A 23,521-nucleotide genomic window follows, 5' to 3' on the forward strand; every position below is an offset into this window, starting at 1 on the left:
GTATATATATTTGTAATGTTGTACAGCCGTCACTGCCATCTACTTCATAAGTTTTTCATCTCTCAAAACGGAACATCTGTCTTCATTAAACTCCCGATCATCCATCCTTTCCTATAGCCCCTTTCTACTCTCTGTCTGTATAAGTGTAACTGCTCTGGAGACCTCATATAAGTGGAATCCTACAGAATTTGTCTTTTTTTTGGTGATCTGCTTATTTTTAATGCCTCTGTGCATTTATATTATAGACTTTCAAAGTGATTTCAGAAAACCTTTTCATTTGAGGTTAACTCATTTCTACTGTTTGTGAAATACTGTGTATGAATCTGTTCTGTTTCTGTCTAATTTGTAGAAATATTGTGGGAAGAAAATGAAATAACAAATGAGCATGTGTCCGGAAAATAAAAATATAAAAATTCTAAGTTAGCATGCTATTGTAGAATACAATACTATGATAAAAGTAGGGAAAAAAAAGTTTGAATTCTACGTCTGCTGCCTGTGTAAGCTGGGTGACTTTAGATAAGATTTAACGTGTTTGAGCCTTACTGGCTCATGTTTGAAATGTAATCCCTTGTTACACAGTTCTTGTGGGATCAGACGATGCATGTGAAACACTGTGAAGAAGTAACTGCGATAGATGTGTTCATTAGCCACCTGAACGGGAAGCACATCCCATTGCGATGTCCATCATCCAAAGCTATATGTTATCTTTACTTTTTTTGTTTTTTTGAGACGGAGTCTCGCTCTGTCGCCCAGGCTGGAGTGCAGTGGCGCCATCTCGGCTCACTGCAGTTTCTGCCTCCTGGGTTCACGCCATTCTCCTGCGTCAGCCTCCCAAGTAGCTGGGACTACAGGTGCCCGCCACCACACCTGGCCAAATTTTTGTATTTTTAGTAGAGACAGGGTTTCACTGTGTTAGCCAGGATGGTCTCGATCTCCTGACCTCGTGATCCGCCCACCTCAGCCTCCCAAAGTGCTGGGATTACAGGCGTGAGACACTGTGCCCAGCCATCTTCACTTTTTTTGTGAAATGATGACTCTAAATGTTTGGCAAACATTTGGTGATTGTTCATCTGATTTCCACTATCCAGGTCTCAGAGAATATAATTTCTCTCTGAAAGCTTATTGACCCAGAAACAAGATCTCTTCCGATCTGAGTACATCAGGCTTTATTCTTGTCATTTTGTCTTTTGAGAATTTTCAAATGGAATTCATGGAATGTTGGCTCATATTCACATATTAGTAAAGTACGCTGAGACAGCTTAAGATTGATTTGTGGTTCTATTTGCCATATTAAATCAAAATAATAACTGTTAATGGTTTTCACATTAGTCTGTCTCTTGTTTTTATGGAGTAATGCTGAGAGTTCATTATGCTTCTTGTTCTACAGAAGAGCATGTTAAAAGGATTTTTTGGGATCAGAGAGGTTATCCATGGTTTCATAGGATACACTCTGTACTTTGCAGGGATTTCAGGGTATATAGCCAAAGGTGATATTTTATATAAATATGTTTTATGGAAACTTACTGATCATCGCTGTTTCCTGTTAACTCCCCTAAAATATAATTAAACCTTTGGAACTTTTTTATAGCTTTTGTGCTAGACTGATTTTTGTCTCCAATGAGGTTATATAAATGGCAGCTTCTGAGGTTTTCAATGTAGGAAGTCATTTAAAATCTCATGTAGGCCGGGCGCGGTGGCTCACGCCTGTAATCCCAGCACTTTGGGAGGCCGAGGCGGGTGGATCACGAGGTCAGGAGATCGAGACCATCCTGGCTAACATGGTGAAACCCTGTCTCTACTAAAAATGCAAAAAATTAGCCAGGTGTGGCGGCAGGCACCTGTAGTCCCAGCTACTTGGAAGGCTGAGGCAGGAGAATAGCGTGAACCCGGGAGGCAGAGCTTGCAGTGAGCCGAGATTGCGCCACTGCACTCCAGCCTAGGTGACAGAGTGAGACTCTGTCTGAAAAAAAAAAAAACCCAAAAAAACCAAAACCTTATGTATATTGTGAAAATGTAGTCTGCTTTAAGCTCTCTAAAGAGGTCTAAGTTACTGGTTCCTAAGTATGGATGAGCATCAAAATCATCTGGAAAATTTGTTAAAAATACAATAATGAAGGTACCTCACTGTCCTTTTTCCCAAACACACTTCTGCATTCTGTTTGAGTAGGTAGGGCCTACACATTTTTCACAAGTATTCTCTTGGGAATACCCAGGAATGCTCACTTGAGCAACCTCTTACTAATACCATATACTTTGATAAAGTGGCTAGGTAAAAATAAATATATAAAAATCCATCCATCTCCCATATATTAGCATAAATCAGCTAGAAAACAGTAACGTTTAAAGATCTAGTTCACAGTAGCACTGAAGTATTGAATTCCAAGAAATTGATAAGAAATATGCAGAAACTTTATAAAAACTTCTGTTAATGTTTCTGAAAGATATAGGTGACCACTTTCTAGACAGGAAGATTTTATATCATTAAGTTGACTTTTCTCTAAATTAACACAGAAATTTAAAATAATCTTGATCAAAATTCTAGTAGAGGTATTTTTGAACTTGTTCACTGTAAGAATAAATACATAACTGCAAAGAATATCTTAAAATCATCACTAGGCCCGGTGTGGTGGCCCATGCCTGTAATCCCAGCGCTTTTGGAGGCCAAGGCAGGCGGATCACCTGAGGTCAGGAGTTTGAGCCCAGCCTGACCAATGTGGTGAAACCCTGTCTCTACTAAAAATACAAAAATTAGCTGGGTGTGGTGGCGCATGCCTGTAGTCCCAGCTACTTGGGAGGCTGAGGCAGGAGAATCGCTTGAACCCAGGAGGTGGAGGTTGTGGTAAGCCAAGATGGCACCACTGCACTCCAGCCTGGGTGACAAGCAAAATTCTGTCTCAAAAAAAAAAAGAAAAAAAGAAATCAATGCTAATATAGTGAGACTTGATATATGTGACCTTAAAATAGTGATTGGACATTAGAACAGGTATAGAACAGAAAGAAGAGTGTGTGTATCTGTGTGGATTTATGATGGGTGTAACATTTGTATTAGTAGGGAAATGAGGGAAATGATACATTTCTCTGACTTTGGGACAACATTATATCTCTACCTCATATTGCAAACAAGCATAAAATTCTGATTAATTACCTAAATGTGAAAAAATGAAATACTTTCTTCAAAAAATGTAATCTTAGTTTGAGGAAGGCTAACATTATAAAGGAAAAAACTGTTTTGACTGGAATATAGTTCAATATGTCAAAATGCACCTTCAACAAAATTGAAAGTAAATTGAACTTGGGGAAAGTATCGACAGCATGTAGATCAAAGGTTACTAGCCTGTGTAAAGAGCAATTATAAATCATTAAGAAAAGACTGTCAACCCGTTGGCACCTTGTTCTCCAACTCCCAGCCTCCAGAACTGTGATGAGTAAGTGCCTGTTGTTTAAAACACCTAGTCTATATGTAGTATTTTGTTATAGCAACTCAAGCTGATTAGGACCCCAGTAATCAGTAGACTGAGACTAAAACAAAAATAAGAACCTTTTTTATGGGTCAAGTTGGCAAACATTAAGAATATGCAGATTTTTGTCAGAGGTGATACAACCTTCTAAGAAGGCAATTTGGGAAAACATAAAGCTTTAGATTATTATGTGTCTGACCTAGGGCGCTTACCCTAGGAAAGTGTGTAATGATATTGGTGCAGTGCTGTTCATCCCATTAGAAAATTAAAAATAACCTTAATAGCTTACCACTAAAAGGGGGATTGAAAAATTAAGATACATTTATTTATTTATTTATTGAGACAGAGTCTTGCACTGTTGCCTGGGCTGGAGTGCGATGGTGTGATCTCAGCTCACTGCAACCTCCGCCTCCTGGGTTCACATGATTCTCCTGCCTCAGCCTCCCGAGTAGCCTGGAATACAGGCTCACACCTCCACACCCAGCTACTTTTTTGTATTTTTAGTAGAGATGGGGTTTCACTGTGTTGACCAGACTGGTCTCGAACTCCTGACTTTGTGATCCATCCCCCTCGGCCTCCCAAAATGTCAGGATTAGAGGCGTGAGCCACTGCACCTGGCCAGATACATTTATACAAGAGAGTGTTAGTTAACATTCATAGACTTTTTTTTCTTGTTTACTTTTTATTAAAAAAATTTTTTTTTAGAGACAGGGTCTTACTCTGTCACCCAGGCTGAATGCAGTTGCACAATCATAGCCCACTGCAGCCTGAACTCCTGGGTGCAAGTGATCCTTCTGCCTCAGCCTTTTTTTTTTTTTTTTTTTTTTGAGACGGAGTCTCGCTCTGTAGCCCAGGCTGGAGTGCAGTGGCCAGATCTCTGCTCACTGCAAGCTCCGCCTCCCGGGTTCACGCCATTCTCCGGCCTCAGCCTCCCGAGTAGCTGGGACTACAGGCGCCCGCCATCTCGCCCGGCTATTTTTTGTATTTCTTAGTAGAGACGGGGTTTCACTGTGTTCGCCAGGATGGTCTCGATCTCCTGACCTCGTGATCCGCCCATCTCGGCCTCCCAAAGTGCTGGGATTACAGGCTTGAGCCACCGCGCCCGGCCTGCCTCAGCCTTTTGAGTACCTGGGGGACTTTAGGCAGTGCTGCTATACCTGGCTAAGTTTTAAATGTTTTATAGATGGGATCTTGCTATGTTGCCCAGGCTGGTCTAGAATTCCTGGGCCCAAGCGATCCTCCCGCCTTGGCCTCCCAAAGCACTGAGATTACAGGCATGAGCCACCACTTCTGATCAATAGATATTTATATTTGTGACTGGAAAATATATTAACAATGTGTTAAAAAATTCAGTTAAAAAATAATGAAAGATTTTTGCTTCTAGCTAAGATAGAATAACAAGGACAGCATTTATCTTCTTGCCTTGAAATAGTTGAAAGTGGATAAAATATATATAACAGTGGTTTTCAAGTTATTGGGCATTAGGCAAAGAAGAGTAGTTATCACAGGAAAATTAATGTGGAGAGCCCTACAATTTCCTTACATTGCTGCCTGGCCATGGCAAGAGGGAAAACTGAGAGGAAACTGAGGCTGAGCCAGTGGTTTGCTGGGTTGAGGAGGCAGAGCTGGGAGTCCAGAGATGCAAGGCGGCTACAGCCCGTATGGAAGAATACCAGGGAAGAGAGCTGCAGCGGGAACGCCGGAGAACTGCACGGTACCCTCTCAGTACCCTCTCATGTGTGTAGCTGAGTAATGATGAGCACATGCTCGTGAGGAAATGACCCAGGGCTGCAGGTAGAACCACTTAAAAGGATTAGGAGGAACAATTGCTGAAACTCACACAGAGCCGAGAAGAATTTCTAATCACACAAGTCGGAGTGGAAAACCTCAGCTCTCGTAGAGCAGCAGGTAGAGTCCTCAGAAGGGTTTGCCTGCCTAGCCCCAGACTAAGTTTCGTTACTCTGACCCCGCCTAATATTAAAAAGAGATTAATTAAATTAATTGTTTGCAACAAAAATAATATATTTCAGTGTTTATAACATGTAGAAGTGAATTGTATAACAATAGCATAAAGGCTGGAAGAGCAGAAATTGACATGTATTTGTGCTGGACAGAATAATGTTCCCGTCTTTTCCCAAAAGGTACCGGGTCCTAATCCCTGGAACCTGTAAATATTACTTTATAAGGAAAATGGTTTCATGGTGTGATTAAATTCAGGATCTTGAGATGAGGGGGCTGTCTTGGATGATTTGGGTAGGCACTAAATGCAATCACGTGTATGCAAAGGAGGCAGAGGGAGATTTTACATACACAGAGAAGGCCATGTGAAGATAGAACAGAAAGATTTGAAGGTGCTGGCCTTGAAAATTGGAGTGATGAAGCTATAGACCAAGGAATGCAGTAGCCACCAAAGCTGGAAGAGGTAGGAGCAATTCTCCTTTAGAGCCTACTCCAGAGGGAACGTGGTGCTGCCAGTTCCTTAATTTCAGCTCACTGATACTAATTTTGGACTCTGGTCTCTGAAACTGTGAAAGAATAAATTTTTTGTTTGTTTGTTTTAAGCCACACAATTTGTGGTAATTTGTTACAGCAGCTGCAGGAAACTAATTTATGCTGCATGTGAAATGGCATAATATCATTAAGATAGATTGTGATAAAGGTACATAGTATAAACAATTAAGCAACAACTAAAAGCACAACAAGGAGTTACAGCTAATGAACCAAAAAAGGAGATTAGAATCATAAAAATAGTGAATCCCAAAGAAGCCAGAAATAGGGGAAGAGGCAAATAAAGGAAAGAAAGAGCTTGATGGTAGAGTTAAACCTAGTTATGTCAAAAAGGACATTAAATGTAAAAGAGATTTTTCAGATTGAATGGAAAAGTAAGACCCAGTATATGCTGCTGCCTGCAAGAAACATATTCTAAATGTAAAGGCAAAAATAGCCTACAAGTAACAGAACAGAAAGTTCACTGTGCTTACAAGAATTAGATGCAAGCTAGACTGCTTCTGTTAATATCAGACAAAGTGGATTTCAGAGCAAAGGCTATTGCCTAGGATGAGATGGTCGTTTCATAATAACGGAGGGGATTCGTTCATCAGCCCCGCATAACAAGCTGAAATGTTTATGCACCTGACTACAGAGCTAAAATACACAAAGCAAAGCCTGACAACTACGAGTAGACACAGACAAATCCACAGTGATAGAGATTTCAGTAGCTTCTCTCAATGATTTGTAGAACACGTAGCCATAATATCTGGATCTAGAACACTTGAACAACACTGTCCCTATGCAACCTGATTGGCATTTACAGGACACTCCACCCGGCACCAGCAGAAGAGACACTCTCTCAAGTGCTCACAGAATGTCTGCCAAGATAGAGCAGATGCTGGGCCATAAAACAAGTCTCAAAATTAAACGCATTCAAATTATTCAGAGTATGTTTTCCGACCTCAGTATCATTAAGTTGGAATATATTATAGGAAGATAACCTGGAAAAGCCTCAGATACGTGGAAAAACTCATTTCTAAGTGGCCCATGGGTCAGAAGTGAAGTCAAAAGGGAAAACTGAAAGTCTTTTGGATTGACTGATATGAAAACAATAGATGTCTATACTGGTGGGGTGCTGTTATAGTATAGTAAAGGGAAATTTCTAGCATTAAATGCCTGTTTTAGTAAAGAAAGATTTCAAATCAATGACCTCAGCTTCTACCTTGGGAAACTTGAAAATGACAAGCAAATGGAATCCAGAGTTACCAGAAGGGCCAGGTACAGTGGCTCATGCCTGCAATTCTGCCACTTTGGGAGGCCGAGGCAGGCGGATTGTTTGAGATTGGCAGTTCAAGACCAGCCTGGGCAGCATAGGGAGACTCCATATCTACAAAAAACACAGAAAATTAGCCAGGTGTGGTGGCATGTGCCTGTAGTCCCAGCTAACCAGGAGTCTAAGGTGGGAGGATTGCTTGAGCCTGGGAGGTTGAGGCTGCAGTGAACTGTGATTGTGCCACTGCGCTCCACCCTGGGCAACAGAATGAGACCCTGTCTCAAAAACAAAAACAGTTACTAGAAGGATGGACATCATAGAGATAAGAGCAGAAGTCAGTAAAATAGAAAACAAAAATACATAGAAAACCAATAAAACCAAAAGCTAGTTCATCAAGAACATCAATAAATTGGTGAGACTGATAGGAAAAAAAGTGAAGTCACAAATTATCAATATCAGGAATGAGGGAGATGACAGTAGTATAGATTATATAGATATTAAAAGAGCTATATGAGGCAGGTGCGGTGGCTCACGCCTGTTATCCCAGCACTTTGGGAGGCCGAGGTGGACAGATCACCTGAGGTCAGGAGTTTGAGACCAGCCTGCCCAACATGGTGAAACTCCGTCTCTACTAAAAATACAAAAATTAGCTGGTCGTGGTGCCGTGCGCCTGTAGTCTCAGCTACTCGGGAGGCTGAGGCAGGAGAATTGCTTGAACCTGAGAGGCAGAGGTTGCGGTGAGCTGAGATGGCGCCATTGCGCTCCAGCCTGGGTGACAGAGCGAGACTCCGTCTCAAAAAATAATAATAATAAAAAGGACTATATGGGAATATTATGAACAACTTTATGCCAATAAATTTGATAACTTATAGATGAAATGGATAAGTTCCTTGAAAGACACACAAACTATTAAAGCTCTCTCAAGAAGAAATAAACTGATTAGCCCTATATCTATTTTATTAAATTTAAATGTAAAAATCAATATTTAGTTACTGGAAAACTTTTAAGTGTGGTTGGAAACGGTATATGAACTTTTTCAACTGAATTTTATGAAGGCTAATCACAGGTAAAGGTTTTCTGATGAAAATTTAGTGTCTGAATTGAGATGTGCTGTAAAAAATGTTGTTATGTATCTTAATCATTTCTTCACATTAATTACATGTTGAAATAATACTTTGGGTGTATTGGGTTAAATGAAATATTATGAAAATCTTGGCTGTTTTCTTTTTACTTTTGATGTGTCAGCTGGGAAATAGAAAAGTGTGGCTTACATTCTGTTTCTGTTGACAGTACTGCTTTGGAGCGCAGTGTTGGAATGATCTAGCATTTCAAAGACCTTTCCTCCGTTGGTCATTCAGGGCTGTATTCCACATAGATAAGTCTGAAATACTGCTAAGTGGCACGTTTTGTTTTGTGCTTTTGTAAGTTTGTTGATCGTTACTGATGTGGACCTTTGGTGCCTCTTAGGCTCATGGCTGTCTTCCGACCATTGTTTGCAATTTTTACCTAGAGATAAAGAGAAAAAGAGATTTGGTTTCAGAGTAAGTTAGATTGAGATCATGAAAGAGCAATCTCATTTTGATGCTTCAAAAATAGCACGTCCCCCGTATTACTGGGATTTGCTGTTCTTGGGCTTACTTCAAGAACATCCTTGTGTTGCTGGTTTGGATGCTTCCGAATGCTGTGAAGTCGTTTCATGGACGTGGCTCATCTGTTCAGCTCTCTTGGCTTTGTTTAGACAGTTGGAGCAAGATGGCCTGAACAGCTTCTCTCAATGAAACATTTGCAAATCGTTTACGAATAGTAAACAAACTCCAGGTTTTGTGACTCTTTGATAGTTCATCTAACACAACAACAACACAATGTGACCATGATCACCTGGCATCTTAGGGTGAAATACAGTTATACTTTGGCCCAGAATGAAAGCGAAATTAAAAAGGGGCAAGAGAGATAGACTGCTGAACTGATTTTCAAGGTTCCAAGAATATCGTAGGTTAAGAGTAAAAGTAAACTTTTGACAGAGAGCAGCGGGTTTTCTGGGATTGAAGTATCTGAAGTTTTCAAACGAAAATTTAAAAAGAAAAAATGAGAATTGCCTTACAAGTACAATCTCTTCTTTTTTAAAAAATAAACTTTATTTTGGAATAGTTTTAGGTTTATAGAAAAAAATTAGGGTAGAGAGTTTTCATATACCCTACATCCAGTTACCTATCTTAATTTAGTGTGAGACATTTTCATGTTTAATGAATCAGTATCGACATGCTGTTAACTAAAGTGCAGACTTTATTCAGATTTTCTTAATTTCTATGTAATGTCCTTTTTCTGTTCCAGAATTCCGTGCAGGACACCGGATACCTCATTACATTTCATGGTCATGTCACCTTAAGCTCCTCTTGACAGTTTCTCTTCTTTTTTGCTTAGAAATTCTCCAGAATTTCAGAAACTTCTGGGCATCGCTATGGAACTTTTTCTGCTGTGCAGTGATGACGCAGAGTCGGATGTCAGAATGGTGGCTGATGAATGCCTCAACAAAGTTATCAAAGTAAGAGCCGTGTGGATGGTGTTCTCAGAAATATCATTGTTGTAGGCTAAGAGAAGAAGCCATCGTTGAGTGTTCTTCTGTTTTGAGCCCCTGAGGATGTCTGCATTTTTTTCCTTTCTGGTGTGTGGTTTGGAGGTGCTCTGGTATCTGCCCGCATTGCTTGCCACACCTGCCTGGTCAGAAGGAACTGTGTTGACCCTTGTGCCTGCATGGTGCCTAGGTCAATGAAGGGAACCGATGGTGGCCACTGGATGCTCCTGGGAAAATGTCACTACAGGTACCAGAGAAGCCAGAGCTATGCCCACATTTCTATGAGTCTCAGTTTTCTTAACTATAAAATGGGCTCAAAGTTTTTGTGGCATGCGTATGAGTGTGTGTCTGTGTGAGGATTAAATGCACTAATTGCCACTACCGGATCCTCAAAGTGGTAAGAAGTATTCTTATTAATCATGACATCCTTACACTCTTATGCAGCAAGATTGGTGGGTGTGGCACTGCTTCTCTTTTTCCATCACATGGATTCCATGCTATCCTTTTGCCCAGGGAATCTTTCCTTTGTGGCCAGCACTTTGTTGTTTGGCTCATCACACTTTCTGTGGGCAGGACGCTGGCTTCTCTGGAGTCTTGGGATTCTAGCTCCCTCTCTTGTCCCTAGAGTGGTCACTGTCTTCTCTCTCTGCTTGCAATTCCTGCTTTGCTCGCATCTCACTCATGCGGTGACCTGTATCAGTTTCACCTTGTTCTCCGTGCCTGCTGGTCGTTGGCACCACTTGCCTGTGGATGGCATCCCATAGCGTATTTAGGGCCTGCTTCCAGTTAAGCTTGCTTTTCCACAGGCCTAAATATCCTTGCTTGCTTCTGTTATTCCCACTGGCAGGACCACGGCGGTCTTTTTTGGATGAGACAGAGTCTTGCTCAGTCACCCAGGCTGGAGTGCAGTGGCTGATCACGGCTTACTGCAGCCTTGAGCTACTGGGCTCAAGCTATCATCCTGGCCTGGCTTCTTGAGTAGCTGGGACTACAGGCGTGCACCACCATGCCCAGCTAATTTTAAAAATTATTTGTAGATATGGGATCTCACCAGGTTGCCCAGGCTGGTCTTGAACACCTGGGCTCAAGTAATCCTCCCTCCTTGGTTTCACAAAGTGCCGGGATCACAGGTGTGAGCCACTGTGCCTGGCCCTTGATGTTTCAGTTCTTGATATTTGATCCTCAGAGTCAGAAAATCTAAAAAGAGGACTATCCCAGGTTGCCTTGGTTCATGGCAAATGGGACGTTAAGAGGGCAGAGAAAACAATATGACCAGAAACTCTTCTAATATTGGTCATTTAACGTGTAAGTATTGTTCTTTTTTAAACCTCCTTCATCTTTTTCTAGGGATTGCTGGACACAGTGGCTTGGTGTGTCTGAGGGCTGTAGGCCATGCCCTGGGTTGTGGTTTTAGGTCTCAGGTGCTCTTCCTGGTTGTCTCCTTGCTTCTTTCCCATTTCCTCTTCTTTGTTTCCAGCCATTTCTCCCTTCTGCTTAAGTTTGGTGCAGCAGGGTTTGGCTGCTCTCAGACTGCTGCTTTCTCAGATGATGCAGTTGCCAGGCCCAGTGGGCTGGCAGTGGGATCAGGATCGGGCTAGGTTTGCTCTCACTGTGGCAGAGGAGGGGCAGGCGTGGGAGAGCACGTGTGACCCCAGGCCAGGTGTAGGGAGCCCAGGCATGGTCACTTAGCCTTCAGGTCCTAGACTTTGTCTTCTCATGAGTGTGGCTGTGTGTGTATGGTGAGAACCAGGTTCTACGTAGCCCAAGAAAATGTAGAGAAATGCACTGGGTATCTGACATAGCCTGGCAGCACGCCTCCCTCAAGTAGGTTAGTCTCAGGCGGTGAAGCATGTATGTCCAGCAAGAACTTCATATGTGGCATAAAGTCTCCGTTCTGTGCGGCACTGACAAATCACCACCGTCAGGAGGCTGAAGTAATTTCTGTCTAGGGAGGCAGGGAAGGCTTCCTGGAGACAGTAGCCAATAGGTGAAAGGGTAGATTGGAGACCTTCTTAATCATCACCGCCTCTTGGTTCGAGGGGTGCCAGGAAGCTGTGGAGGCTGAGAGGAGGGGGAACCCATCTTATGCTGCCAGAGAGTGGGACACCCTGAGGGTCAGGTCAAGGGGTTGTATCTTGTTGGGTGGAGAATTAGGGGCTCTTGAAGACTTTTGATGTGGTCAGGGGAGTGTATCATTTAGGAAGAGTGACCTGGTAAGGACGTGGGATAGAGGAGGACAGAGGTGGGAGGGAGTCTAGGTGGGAGTGAGTGGGCCCAGCAGGAGTGCAGGGCCTCGAGCCAGGATGGTGGCAGGGCTGTGAGGAGAGGCAGCCACCTGTGTGTCTGCGGAAGCAGGGGCAAGAGAGAAGAGGCCAGCAGCGCGCCGCCATCACCCAGCAACTGGCGTAGATTGTGAGAGCCCATTCCCTGCTTTTAGGAGGGGCCGAGTTTTAGTTTTCTCTTATAAAATAAACTTGGTATTTGTTTACAAAACATTTGTAAAGCTAAATCAAGGTTTGATAAGGCTTCTAGTTTTATTTAAGAAGTAATGTTTAAATAAATGTCCAATTCGCTTTGCTTATTTAAGGACTTTCAGTACAAACTTCAACAGCAGGATCAGGATTTAAACATTTCTGAGATGTTATTACCCCTCAGAATTTCCCAGAACGTGATCTGGTTTTGATTTTCAAGCTTGCTGACCCAGTAGGTTAACCCACAGGTTTTACTAAGATACACCTCAGTCCATTTATATCGACTGCCCATGCCACGGTCAAAGAGATCATCGACTGATGTTTGGCACAGCTTCCTCCCTCTTGGGTGGGCAAGCATTTGGAAGAGAAGGCTCCCATGGGTGAGAGTGGGGCACCAGAGTCTTCCCTGTCCTGTCCCCTGGCTTGAGAAACCCTTCTCTAATGTGGACTTTGTGCCATTAGCATCGTTACTGGCTTGAAGTTGACCATGTGGACATAATTTCTGGTTTAGCCTCACAAGTGAGCAAGGAGGGTTGAGAGATGTGCTGTGAGGAACATGGGGCCCCCGCTGGCTGTGGGCTCTGGGGCAGGGGGGCAGGGCACCATGGGCATACCTGACAGTGAGGAGGGGCCACACCTGCAGAAAGCATGCGGGACTCGGCCTCGAGAGTGTTCTGGGCCAGAGTGCGGGTCTGTGGTTTTCTAAGTACACCCACAGTGCCTGGGACCCTGCAGATTCCAGGGCACCATCTGAGCCTGTGTCATCCAACAGAATGTTCTGCTAGTGAAGACTGAAGATTTACTCCAGGGGCTTTAGGATTTATATACAAAAATAAAAATTATATACATATAATTTTTTTTTTTTTTTGAGATGGAGTTTTGCTCTTGTTGCCCAGGCTGGAGTGCAATGGTGTGATCTTGGCTCACCGCAACCTCCGCCTCCCGGGTTCAAGCAGTTCTCCTGTCTCAGCCTCTTGAGTAGCTGGGATTACAGGCACCCCACCACCACGCCCGATAATTTTTGTATTTTTTAGTAGAGACGGCGTTTTTCCATGTTGATCAGGCTGGTCTCAAACTCCTAACCTCAGGTGATCTTCCCGCCTCAGCCTTCCAAAGTGCTGGGATTACAGGCATGAGCCACCCCGCCAGCCAGGATTTATTATATTTGAACCATCTCCCATTTTAATTTTGATGTTATATAGTATTTGATGATAGTGAAAGTTAAATTGTTTTTCTTTCCATTTTTCTGTTTAAGTGAATGACCTGTATCTAGTTTATTCAGTAACTTCCTGCGTATATTTGCTTCTTTCTTTCGTAATGAATATGTTCTTAATTTAGTTGCTGTTATGTTTTGCTTTGCCCCAAAATTGAAATCTTAGTTTCCTTTTAGCTCGTTTTAGAGCTGATGATGGGATGTGTCTTCCATAAATAAATCTCTTGTGTTTTGTTGTAGGCTTTGATGGATTCTAATCTTCCAAGGTTACAGCTCGAGCTCTATAAAGAAATTAAAAAGGTGAGCCCTGCTTTTCTTTTTTAGAAATGTCTTAAATTTTAAATTTTTATAGGTACACATATTTTGTAGGTACATGTAAGTGTGTATATTTATGAGGTGTATGAGATATTTTGATACAGGTATATGATACATAATCACATCGTGGAAAGTTGGCTATCCATCCCCTCAAGCATTTATCCTTTGTGTTACAAACAATCCAGTTACACTCTTTTACTTATTTTATTTTATTTTATTTTAATTTTTAGACAGAGTCTTGCTTTTTCATCCAGGCTGGAGTGCAGTGGCACGATCTTGGCTCACTGCAGCCTCCGCCTTCCAGGTTCAAGCAAACTTTGGGCTGGTCTCAAACTCCTGACCTCAGGTGATCCGCCTGCCTCGGCCTCTCAAAGTGCTGGGATTACAGGTGTGAGCCACTGCACCGGGCCTGATTGTACATTTTAAAATAACTAAAATAGTCAGGGCCCAGTGGCTCATGCCTGTAATCCCAGCATTTTGGGAGGCTGAGGCTGGTGATCACCTGAGATCAGGAGTTCGAGACCAGCCTGGCCAACATGGAGAAACCCTGTCTCTACTAAAAATACAAAAATTAGCCCGTTGTGGTGGCGGGCACCTGTAATCCCAGCTACTCGGGAGGCTGAGGTGGGAGAATCACTTGAACCTGGGTGGCGGAGGTTGCATTGAGCGGTGATCACGCCACTGCACTCCAGCCTGGGCAACAAAGTGAGACTTCGTCTCAAAAAATAAAAATAAAAATGAAATAAAATCAGTCCAGGTGTGGTGGCTCGTACCTGTAGTCCCAGCACTTCAGGAAGCTCAGGCAGGTGGATTGCTTGAGACCAGGAGTTTGAGACCAGCATGGGCACCATGGCAAAACGCTGTCTGTACAGAAATGAGCTAGGTGCGGTGGTGCACAACTATAGTCCCAGTTACTTGCGAGGTGGAGGTGGGAGGATAAATGGAGCCTGGAAGGTTGAATCTACAGTGAGCTGAGATTGTGCCACTGCCCTTCAGCCTGGGCGAGCAAGTGAGACCCTGTCTCAAAAAAAAAAAATTATTGACTATATCTTATTGTCTATAATCCCTCCTCTGTGCTGTTGAATACCAGGTTTTGGGCCCTTACTTCCATCACTGCACAAACTTCACTCTGTTGAGCAGCATGTGTGGAATTTCATCTTTATTCAATAATTAACAGCTAGGAGGAAATGCTGTTTGCTAGACTATTGCTTTACTTTTCTTCAAAAGGTTACTCTCTATTAGATGAGATGGGAATTAAAAATGGTAACTTACTTTATGTCTTTATAATTGAAGCCTGCTAGATCTTCAGGTAGTTACCAGATGTTTTATGCATTTAAATGGCCTTTTCTCTAAAAATAGAAAGTAACAATGAAAGAAAATGCTTCATTTCTATGCAACCCTCTTGGTGACTAGTGTGTGTGACTCTTAATGCGACACTCATTGCACCCCCTCAGAATGGTGCCCCTCGGAGTTTGCGTGCTGCCCTGTGGAGGTTTGCCGAGCTGGCTCACCTGGTTCGGCCTCAGAAATGCAGGTAAGTTGTACATTCTGGATGTTGATTTTTGTTGGGGGCCAGCTGCTACTGATCCTTTATGTCTCAGCTCAGATGTCATTTCAGAAATCTGCTCTGCCCCTTCCAAATTGCAGTCGACCTTGCCCTGTTTATGTTTCCGTCACAGCACTAATCCGTGTCAGAAAGTGTCACGTACAGTCTGTGTGCTTGTTCATTTTCTATCCCACCCTCCCCCAAGAGACTTATGGGATGTATGCCCCAGGACAGCAGGGGTCTTACTGTCTTATGCTCTGTTGCAGCCTAAACAGCAGTAACAGTGTCTGCACATAGTACTTGCTTAAATGATTCTTGCCAAATTGTTGAAGGTTGAGGTACCAGTTTCATTATTGCTGACTATAGGAGTTATAGCAAAATATCCATTTGTCTATTACATGAGTTAAAAATATGGTTGTGGCCGGGCGCGGTGGCTCACGTCTGTAATCCCAGCACTTTGGGAGGCCAAGGTGGGTGGATCATGAGGTCAGGAGACCATCCTGGCTAACATGGTGAAACCCTGTCTCTACTAAAATTACAAAAAATTAGCCGGGCGTGGTGGCGTGCGCCTGTAGTCCCAGCTACTTGGGAAGCTGAGGCAGGAGAATGGCATGAACCCGGGAGGCGGAGCTTGCAGTGAGCCGAGATTGTGCCACTGCACTCCAGCCTGGGCGACAGAGCGAGACTCCGTCTCAAAAAATAAAAAAAAATAAAAAAAAATAAAAAAAAAAAGCAAAAAAAAAGAGAGTATTTTAAGAAGTATTACGATTTACTGCAAATAATTTTTAAACCCAGCCTTTTAGATCCTCTGTGATCATACGAGAAATGAAGGATGTCTCCCGACACTTGAGCTTCATCCACATTTCATTCTCCTGTTCTTTCAGCTGAACTTTGCCCATCCCCATTAGGGACCGTTTGGCATATGAAACTGGCTTTTCCCTAACAGGGAATGAATTGCTTCTATTTCTCCTGAAGGAGAGCTGGAGGAATGACTTGCGTTCTTTTGCATACACAGGCCTTACCTGGTGAACCTTCTGCCGTGCCTAAGTCGAACAAGCAAGAGACCCGAGGAATCAGTCCAGGAGACCTTGGCTGCAGCTGTTCCCAAAATTATGGCTTCTTTTGGCAATTTTGCAAATGACAATGAAATTAAGGTACGATTATTGCCTCAGATCACAAACATGTGAGTGACGCTGTGAGTGAGTCTGTGGAGGGTTACGGCTTCTGAGCAGGGAGTCATGTGGGAGTGCTTCTTAGAGTATGTTGTATGTCGTAATTTAGACTACCGTCATTTGTGTTATTTTTGAGGCACCTAAAGACTTCTTTCCACTTCTGATTTCTTACTGTGGGGTGAAGAGTTGAATTGGGAGATGGTTTATAGATGCAAATTCAAAAGGCATATTTCCAGAGCAGATTGGTTTTCAGTGTACTAGAGTGACTGTTTAATCTAGCTGTGGAAAGATGGCTGTGCCAGGACTGCAGGTAGGAGAAAGCTCACTGACGAGGCCTTGTGGGTCTGAACATCCTGCAGCTATCAGGGCCTGTTGGCTCCCTGTTGTGCATTCCAACAAACCACCTTCAAACCCACTTTAGTGTTTGTTTATAATGTCCAGAAATATTGACCCTGTCACATGCTCTACAGATTACAGGATTCCTAGCCTCTTCCTTTTTGGTGGGTCAGTCCTGGGTTTGAGCCCAAGTGGCCCTCTTGGAAGATGATGATACACAGTGGGTAGAGTGGAATCAGATGGACTTGGATTAGAATTCTGTCCGCTTTACTGATTCTTTTCCTCTAGGCAAACTATCCAACAGCTCTAAGCTATTTCCTTCGTATTCTGAAAAATAAGCCTTAATGGGACCCATATCGGGCAATTCTGAGAGTGAAATAAATGAATATGTGTTAGCGTGTAGCATAGTCGCCCACAGGAAGGGCTTAGATGTTAGCTGCTACTGCTCTTATTAGCTGAATGACTTGGAATAAACTGTTAGCCTCTCTCATGTTTTTTTCTCTGAGCTTTGAAGTTTTCTTGTTAATACTAAGGAGATATTCAAACTAGTCATGGGGTTTTGGAATGACGAAGGGAGATCATGAATCTGAAGAATTTAGTGTGGTAATTCATCATGCTCAGTAAATGGTAGCTGCTGCTTGCTGTTATTTTTATTACCATCTCTTTGGAGTGGGAGTAGGTCTCCTTTGTGGTCAGAGGCTGTGAGAGCTCCGCAGCGCCAATCTGCCCGTCTGTACACTGGGCTCTGATGAAGGCAGTTCCCTCTGTGATATCTCTGGCTGTCAGAGCTCAGATGATAGATGGTGTTTTTGTACTCTCAGTTCTCATCACTTTCATGATTTCAATCACCATTTGAGTATGATGATGCTAACACTTTGTTGAACATAGAGTCCATTAATTACTTCCTTCCTGAACCTTAGGTATTTAAAAAAATCTATTCTGCTACCTCTCTGCTCATTTATGATTATTCAGATTTATTATCAAGAGCCTGGTACAGTGGCTTGTGCCTATAATTGTAGCTACATGGGAAGCTGAGGTAGGAGGATTGCTGGAGGCCAGGAGTTTGAGACCAGCCTGGGTAACATGGTGAGACCCTATCGCTAAAAAATGAAAAAAGTTAGCTGGGCATGATGGCACGTGCCTGTGGTCCTAGCTACTCAGGAGACTGAGGCAGGAGGATTGCTTGAGCCCAGGAGTTGGAGTTCGAGGCTATACTGAGCGGTGATTGTGCCACCACACTCTGGGATGGGTGGCAAAAGAAGATGCCATTTCTTCAAAACAAAACAAAACAAAAAAAGGTATTATCAGTGAAATTCAATAGTACCAACAGGATTATAAACAAAGATAGTTCCCTTCCTACTTTTTCTCTTAATCCTTGTGTCTCAGAGGCAAACATAACTCTTAGTGTTTCTTCCAATATTTACTTCCACATTTCTTTCTTTTTTCCTTCCTTTCCTTCCTTTCCTTTCCTTTCCTTCCCTCCCCTCCCTTTCCCCTCCCCTCCCCTCCCCTCCCCCCCCTCCCCTTCCCTCTCCTTTCCTTTCCTTTCCATGGAGTTTTGCTCTTGTTGCCCAGGCTGGAGTGCAATGACGTGTTCTTGGCTCACCACAACCTCCAGCTCCCGGGTTCAAGCGATTCTCCTGCCTCAACCTCATGAGTAGCTGGGATTACAGGCACGCACCACCATGCTCGGCTAATTTTGTATTTTTAGTAGAGACGGGGTTTCTCCAGATTGGTCAGGCTGGTCTCGAACTCCTAACCTCAGGTTATCCACCCACTTCAGCCTCCCAAAGTGCTGGGATTACAGGCATGAGCCACTGCACCCGGCAACTTCCACATTTCTAAGTAACATGCTTCTACTGCTTTTTTTTTTTTTTTTCAATTTTAGACATTTTTTACTTTCACACTATAATTCTATCAGAATTCAGTATGTACATTATTATACCTAAGTAAATAGTCATGGTTGGTTGTGTATTATATTTCTTTGTATTTCTTATTTGATGAGAGAGCTGTGTTTTTTTGCTCTGGGTTGAAACTGTAGAGAGAGGACATGGGGAGGGGAAGGAAGACAGACGAAGTTGGTGACTGTACCTTCCTGGCCATAGCTGGGTTCTCAGCACCCTGGGATCTGCTGATCACCTGCTCATAGGCCAAGCCCCTAGCGAAGTTCTAGGTGACCCAGTGCTGGGGATGGGGGGGTCACCTGCAAGGTCTAGTCATGGAGGTGGGGGCTACAGTGTTGGCTTGTGCTGGGGCCAGCATCCTTAGGAATGCATCTTGGAGGAGGAGGAGACAGCCACCCACTTCTTGACTGGGGCCTTCAGCAGTGCCAGCTTCTTGGGCAGACTGGTGCTGGCTTTCATCACCACATCGTGTTCAATCTTCTTCCAGATCCTGACTTCTAGGTTCACCTTTCCTTAGACCCTGGTTCCTTTCAGAGGCTGTCGCTCTGCCTTGCTCTTTGCTGGCTTGCGCCTTGATTATATGTCTTTGTACAACTTTTTGTTTTCCTGGAGTTAATCCTCACATCTGTTTTCCTAGAGTGAATCATTACCTTTATATCACTTGCTTATTATTCTTTGACCTTTTTGTCTTCTGACACCTTCCAACTTCTTTGTAAAATGTGTTTAGTACAATTTTTCATGACAGGTAATTTACCAAATCAGTTTTTCCCCAGTACAGTCATCCATCTTGAGTTATCCAGCTCTCTGCCCCAGTCTGGGCAGATTGCTCTTCAGGTCTGTTGTACACTTGTATCCTAGGACTTCTCTTTGCCATCAGCCTGGAATTTCCTTTGCAGTTCTCCTGTTGGATGCCCAGTTCCTAGATGCCATATGTTTATCTTTCTATCCTCTAGTAGCTTTGTGAGAGAAGATGAATGGGAGGTAAATTGTATGAAGTTTTGCATTCATAAAAATGCCATTTTTTCTCGCGTACACTTGGCTGGGTATAGTGTTCTGGGGTAGAAATCATTTTCCCTCAGAAATGTGAAGTCTTTCCCCGTTGTCTTAAAGTCTCCAACATAACCCAATTCCTTAACCCATGAATGTGCTTTTCTCTGGAAGCTTTCCATTTTTGGGGAGGTGAAGTGCTAGGTACTTAGTAGGCCTTTTATTTTTTATTTTTATTTTTTTTTTGAGACGGAGTCTCACTTTGTCGCCCAGGCTGGAGTGCAGTGGCATGATCTCGGCTCACTACAAGCTCTGCCTCCCAGGTTCACGCCATTCTCCTGCCTCAGCCTCCGAGTAGCTGGGACTACAGGCGCACACCACCACGCCCGGCTAATTTTTTTTTTGTATTTTTAGTGGAGACGGGGTTTCACCGTGTTAGCCAGGATGATCTCTATCTCCTGACCTCGTAATCCGCCCGCCTCGGCCTCCCAAAGTGCTGGGATTACAGGCCTGAGCCACCGCGCCCGGCCAGTAGGCCTTTTAATTTGGAAACTTATATCACTTCAGTTCTGGGAAAATTTTCTTACATTTCTCTGATAAATTCTTGCCTTTTATTTTCTGTGTTCTCTCCTTCTGAAATTAGTTAGTTGGATGTTGGTCCTCCTGGGTTGACTCACATCTTACCTTTTTCTTTTTCTGGTACTTTTTAGATATCCATCTCAAACTCTTCTATTCAGTGTTATGTTTTTAACTTCTTTCTTTTCTTTGTCTCTTGATGGGGTCTTGCTTTGTTGCCCAGGTTGAGGTGCAGTGGTGCAATCATAGCTCACTGCAGCCTCCAACTCCTGGGCTCAAGCAGCTGTTCTGCCTTAGCCTCCCAAGTAGTTGGGACTACAGGTATGCACCACCATGTCCAGCTATTTTCTTTACTTTCTTTCTTTTTTTTTTTTTTTTGAGATGGAGTGCTGCTCTGTTGCCCAGGCTGGAGTGCAGTGATGCGATTTTGGCTCACTTAAGCCTCTACCTCCCAGGTTCAAGCAGTTCTCCTGCCTCAGCCTCCCAAGTAGCTGGGATTACAGGTGTGCACCACCACGCCCGGCTAATTTTTGTATTTTTAGTAGAGACGGGGTTTTGCCATGTTGGCCAGGCTGGTCTCAAACACCTGACCTCAGGCGATCCACCTGCCTCAGCCTCCCACAGTTCTGGGATTACAGGCGTGAGCCCATCATTAGATCTTTAAATACCAGTATCTGTAAGTCTTTTCCTCTTGAGTCAGCCAGTATCCCTGAAAGGAAATTCCTCATTTTCCTGCTTGGAGACTATAAGCTTGGCTGTGTTTATCCTGCAACCGGGGACTGGAAGGGGACTGACACTGTTGCTGGTCAGGGCGCCCTCTTTTTGTTTTCTGTATGCATCTCACATCTGTCCTCAGTTATGTAAACACCTCTTGAGATTATCCCTCTCAGTCTTTGCTGGAGGTGGGGAAGGGGCTGCTTCCTGGGCTGCCTTGGATTGGAGGGGAGACCTCAGGCGAGTGGGTGGGAATTTGCCCAAGGAGCCATGAGACCAGCCACTGTTTCACCTTCTCCGTCCCTCCACTTTTCAAATGTATGTGGTGCCTCCAAAGCCCGAGCTCTTCTTGGAGTTCTGTGGCTTGAATAAGCTTGCTTTTCACTGGTATCCCTCATACCTTCTCCCCCATCCCCAGCAAAGCTTGCATTTGAACTTCTTCCCATGGGCTAACAAATCAGTCAGTTATGTAGCCCTTGTTACTTTTTAGCTTCCGAAGTTTTGTTGACACCCGTAGTCTGCTAGTGTCCCTGTTCTGCTCTTTCTGTCCGTGTACATTTATGCTTTATACAACTTCTTTACATGATTTTTGTGGGGTTTCTGGGTAGCAGAGCTTCACATGTTCAATCCAGCATGTTGGATTAGAAGTCTCCCACCCTCTGGTGTATTCTCATTCTCAGAATTACCTGCCAAACACTGATACTCCCTTGTTTTTCCTTTTCCTGACAGGAAATGTACATACCAGACAGGACAGAAATCATTAGTGTATCCCTTGGTGAATAACCACAAAGTGAACTTACCCTCGTAACCACCACCCAGGTCAAGACAGAGTATTGCCAGCACTCAGAAGCCTCACCCCCATCCCCCCATCACTGCTTCTTCCTTCCTCCCCAAGGTCATGACTGTCCTGGCTTCTAATGCCAGAGTCTGTTTTTAAATTCTGTGTACATAGACCATATAGTATGTATTCTTTTTGTCTGGTTTCTTTTGCTCGACAGTAATTTCTTAAGAGTCTTCTATATTATCGTGTGTATTAGTAGTTCCTGTAGTTTTAGGAGCTTCATAGCATTCCATTGTAGGTATATACCACAGTTTATTCATTGTATTATCACTGGGTTGTTTCTAGTTCTTGGTTATTGCGAGCAATGCTGCTGTGACCACTCTTAGGTGTTTTTTTTGGAGCACATGTGCAGGTTTCCATCATGCGCAGCTAGAGGTGGAGTTGTTGGGTGATAGGGTGTGTGCACGTCAGCTGCAGCAGAAACTGCCAAATAGCTTTCCTGAGTGCTTGTACCAGCTCACCCTTTGGTTGCTGCGTATGGGGACTCCAGGAGCTCTGGTCCTCGCTAGCACTTGGAATTGCTGATGCTTTTACTTTTAGACTTCCTGATGGGTATTTTCTGGAATCACATTATAATTTTAATTTCCGTTCCTTAAAGTACCCTTGGCTCTGAAGTTTAATGATTAATGCCTCTCTTCCTTTTTGAAGTACTCTGAAAGGTATGTTGTGCATGTGTTGAAAACTGGAGCTATCTAGTCTAAAATACAGTGTACCTCCTCCCTGTTTGAAGAGTTGTAGCATGGCCTCGGGGCCTCCTGTTAGGTGCTTTGGAGAAGGGATTCTTGGGATTTTAGAGATTAGACCTGAGGAGGCCCCTTGGAGCTCTCAGACTAAATTTTATTCTTTATTATTCCAAACTATTTAAGCTCACCGTGTGCTGACTCATCATAATAATGAGTAGCTCTCATTGTGCTTGTATATTTGGACCAATAGAATGATTTTTTTTTTTTTTTTGAGACATAGTCTTGCTCTGTCACCTAGGCTGGAGTGCAATGGCACAATCTTGGCTCACTGCAGCCTCTGCCTCCCAGGTTCAAGCGATTCTTGTGCCTCAGCTTCTCGAGTAGCTGGGACTGCAGGTGTGTACCACCATGCCTGGCTAATGTTTGTATTTTTAGTAGAAACGGGGTTTCACCATGTTGGCCAGGTTGGTCTCAAACTCCTGACCTCAAGTGATCTACCCGCTTAAGCCTCCCAAAGTGCTGGGATTACAGGCGTGAGCCGCTGCACCTGGCCAAAGTAGTTTTTTAAGATGTGAATATCTTTTCTTGCAGCTAAAAAAGTTTGTCAGAGATAATTCTACTTTATTCTCCAGGTGGTTTTTCAGGGAGAAATTGGAGGCAGTAAGCCACGGGGGGAGTCCTGTGGCTTGGTGGGTGGGTGGGGGAGGTGTGGCTGGGGTGGGGAGAAGTCCTGTGGCTCAGTGGGTGGGGGGAAGCTGTGGCTGGGGTGGGGAGAAGTCCTGTGGCTCGGTGGGTTGCGGGGGAGCTGTGGCTGGGGTGGGGAGAAGTCCTGTGGCTGGGGTAGGGAGAAGTCCTGTGGCTTGGTGGGTGGTGGGGGAGCTGTGGCTGGGGTGGGGAGAAGTCCTGTGGCTCGGTGGGTTGGAGGGGAGCTGTGGCTGGGGTGGGGAGAAGTCCTGTGGCTGGGGTGGGG

At 43.8% G+C, this 23,521-nt stretch overlaps 1 protein-coding gene across 1 annotated transcript in view; it reads left to right on the forward strand.

The window, feature by feature from the left end:
• The window catches only part of HTT (huntingtin), a 165,105-nt gene that overhangs the window by 14,724 nt on the left and 126,860 nt on the right, over positions 1–23,521 (forward strand). Inside the window, exons 3-6 of the mRNA XM_025385370.1 lie at positions 9,643–9,763; positions 13,718–13,777; positions 15,247–15,326; positions 16,354–16,492. Coding sequence (XP_025241155.1) covers positions 9,643–9,763; positions 13,718–13,777; positions 15,247–15,326; positions 16,354–16,492 — 400 coding nt within the window. The remainder of the gene's footprint in view (positions 1–9,642; positions 9,764–13,717; positions 13,778–15,246; positions 15,327–16,353; positions 16,493–23,521) is intronic.

This window comes from Theropithecus gelada, chromosome 5 (genome assembly GCF_003255815.1).
Source record: "Theropithecus gelada isolate Dixy chromosome 5, Tgel_1.0, whole genome shotgun sequence".
In the NCBI taxonomy this organism is placed as follows: domain Eukaryota; kingdom Metazoa; phylum Chordata; class Mammalia; order Primates; family Cercopithecidae; genus Theropithecus; species Theropithecus gelada.